At 31.4% G+C, this 3,598-nt stretch overlaps 1 protein-coding gene across 1 annotated transcript; it reads left to right on the top strand.

The window, feature by feature from the left end:
- Positions 1-2,197: 2,197 nt before the first annotated feature.
- On the top strand, positions 2,198-2,810 carry LOC125861496 (nuclear transcription factor Y subunit B-7-like). Its single transcript, XM_049541381.1, has one exon. It carries the CDS (start codon positions 2,198-2,200, stop codon positions 2,798-2,800), a length of 603 nt encoding a protein of 200 aa, XP_049397338.1. The 3' UTR covers positions 2,801-2,810.
- The last annotated feature ends 788 nt before the right edge of the window (positions 2,811-3,598 follow it).

The following is a 3,598-nucleotide window of genomic DNA, read 5'->3' as shown; positions in this document are numbered from 1 at the left end:
TATCATTAAAAAACACAATCACAAACAAGTATAAAAATAGCCTAAATATGTTGTTCATCATGTCCATAAATATTGTTGGGGAATTTGTCAATCCGGAAGACATAACAATAAACTAATAATGGCCATTTCGGGTCCTGAAGTCTATCTTTGGAATATCACTCTCTCAAACCTGCACCTGAAGGTACCCTGAATGTAAATCAATCTTTGAGAAACATTAGACACCTTGTAGCTGGTAAAAAAAGTCATCAATCCTTGGCAGTGGGTATTTATTCTTTAGTAACCTTATTGAGTTGTCAATAGTTTATACGCATGCACAATGGCCCATCTTTATTTCGTACAAACAATAAAGGTTAATCCCACAACGATGCACTCAGCTTGATGAAGCTCTTATCTAACAAGTGTTTTAGTTACTCCTTCCATTCCTTCAATTCTTTTGGTGTCATTCTATATGGAGAAATTCATATTGGTTGGATATTTGTAATGTATAAATAGAAAATTTCATCTCATGTTCCGGAGGAATACCAGGGAGATCATCTGTAAAGACATCAGGAAATTCATTAACCACCAGAACATATTTTAAGCTCGGTGGCTCTAGGACAACGTCGTGAACCCTAATAATATGATTAATGTAGCCTTTAGTAATCAATTTCCTTGCCTGAATATATGAAATAAAAATACCCTTTTGCATTGATAACTCTCAAATTAACCTCAAAACAAGTTCATAGAGTAGGCGGTCATCGTCAATAAAAATACCTAACTAAGAGTTGGGGTCGAATCCCATAGAGAAAAAATTGTCTGCAATCCAAAACACAAAGGATAAACAACTACAAGTTTGAATCTTAAAACACAATGTACAAAATTATCAAATTGAAAGCAATTTTGGTAACTAAATAAAAGATTTAGGAAAAGGATAGCTGAGATGATGAGGTTGGTGGTGATGATGATGCTGAGGAGATAGATGAGAAGGAGTGTATGAGAGAGGATGAACAAAGGATAGTTGAGACCTTTATAGAGCTATATCAGATCGTTGAGTTTATAGTGCACATTATAGAGACTTCCACTATCTCCACTATTCCTCCCACATCCTACTATTTCAGTTTTGCTGGGTGCTAATGCCCGAGATGATACCATCCCCTCTGAACCTCAAGATTGGGGTACTTCATAGGCATAGCCTGTCATGGAGATATTATTCTCATTTCTCCTCCCGTACTTACTTTTGATAGCATTGGGGACATTGCTAGGATTTTTTTTTGGTGGGGTTGAGGGCACATGTTCCTTTATTCCCCTTTTTTATTTTATTTTATTTTTTAAGTTTTATTTTAAAATATCATAGTATTTTGGTTTTTATGGTAGTAGACGATTTTGATTTTATTTGGTCTCTCTACCCATTTCCTCATATTTTTGAGTTTTCAAATGTTTGAGAATGCTTTTGTTTTTATTGTTGATGTTCGAGGATCATGGTGTACATTATTTATGTCTTGAATAATACCCATGATGAAAATGCATTTTTGTGATGGTGTTGCAAGAAGAAATGATGTGGCTTTATTATTGAATGATCTCTTTTATTCTTATGTTAACTAGCTGAGTATTATTATTTTTATTCCTGTGTTGCTTATATATATATAGTTCTTGTTTTGCTCTTATTATTATTGTTATTACTCAAATTGTGTCTTCTGCATCTGTGTTGGGTTTCGGCTTGTCCACTCATTGGTTGTAGTGGACGCCATCATGGTCTTATTTTTTGCCGTGACAAAAAACTTGATCATTTGAAGCAAAGATAACAATAGATTTTTCATAATTTATAAGATTTGATGGTATGAAGGGCTTAAAAATATTCAAGAATGAGAGGATAAAAATAATTAAAGTGGAATGAAAACGATAAATCTATGAAAAATAATATGGGTTCGTAATAATGTCAGAATACAAATAAGGTACCAAAATAGGCTGTGATGAAAAAAAGTATATTAAAATTAACTAAATATTATTCAAATTATTTTTTCAAATTACACAATATTTTCTATTTTTAATTATCATTTTAAAAGTGAGAACGAGTCTGAGGGTCTACACAACTGGAAATTCATCTTGGACCTTATGATTTTCCAATTTTGATGCCTAACTTTTTGCTAGTAATGCCACTTATGTTATATGATATAAAAACATGATATAATTTTTGTGAGAAAAGGTAGAGGTAGCAGAGATGGAGGATGAAAGGCGAGGAAATTGTCCAGAAAGTAGTACCATGGCGACATCAACATCATTATCTACAATGTCAATCATTCCAAATAATAATAATAATAATAATAATAATAAAGAACAAGATCGGTTCCTTCCTATAGCTAATGTGGGTCGAATCATGAAGAAGGTAATCCCAGGAAATGGAAAGATCTCCAAAGATGCAAAAGAAACGGTTCAAGAGTGTGTATCAGAATTTATAAGCTTTGTTACTGGAGAAGCATCTGATAAATGCCAGCGTGAGAAGAGAAAGACAATCAATGGTGATGACATTATATGGGCCATCACAATTCTCGGGTTTGAAGATTACGTTCTCCCTCTTAAACAATATCTTAACAAATATAGAGAATTAGAAGGTGAAAAGCTAAATGTTCCAAAGCAGAACCAACCACAACAACATGATCAGAAGCCAACTTTTTCATACAACAGTGTATATTCTCCTACAGGCCTTCTTCCCCAAACTTCATTTGTTCCAACAGATCAACCTTTTCCTTTGCCTTTTTCCCCCAACTCAATTCAGTCACAATTACCTAAACAGGAACACGTTGATTCTTTGGGACACTGGTAATAATATAACAAGAAAAATAAATATTTTTTCCCTTTAGTTTTATTATATATTTTTAATGATGTAATGTAATTATATAGTACTAAATGAAAGATTATACAAATATGAGTCACAAGTGAGTGTCCACTTATTTGTTACTATAGTATATACCAAACATAGCATGGTTAAAAGAGTATTGAAATTCTTTCTATCCACGTGTTTATACATAAAATATCATATTTTTTATTATGGGGGGGGGGGGGGGNGGGGTTGTTAAATTCTATTTGTTTTACGTAAGAAATAGTATTCGTCTGACATACTTCATTAGACCAACTTTTACCATTACTTTTTTATGTTTGTTTTTGTTTTTTCTAGTTTCCTATGTGTATACATAGTACTCAAGAAAATGCATCTACATATTATTTATTAGAACTATAGTGATTTGATTATCTCAAAAGGGATTTTCAAATTACTTCCTTCCCCTATCTAGTATTAGTGATCACACTTTTTTTATATAACTATATTAAGAAATGATAAGTAAAAGGTATTCTTTATTATTTGTTCCTTAACATTCTTCAATAAATTAGACTTCATTTAAAAATAACAATACCTATCTTATTTACGTTAATATAAGAAAAAATGATTAATTTTTATCTTGATTTTGTAAATTAAAAAATATTAGGACGAATATTTTTCGTAAAGATAACAAATAATATAAGATCAAAAGAATAATAATACTTTCTAAAAGTATCTAAATTCGTTATCGTTACATCAAATTTAATTTTATTCTATTTCATACCCCCCTTCATCCTAAAATAAGTG

Source organism: Solanum stenotomum, chromosome 4 (genome assembly GCF_019186545.1).
Source record: "Solanum stenotomum isolate F172 chromosome 4, ASM1918654v1, whole genome shotgun sequence".
Taxonomy (NCBI): domain Eukaryota; kingdom Viridiplantae; phylum Streptophyta; class Magnoliopsida; order Solanales; family Solanaceae; genus Solanum; species Solanum stenotomum.
This window is presented reverse-complemented; position numbering and strand designations above follow the sequence as displayed.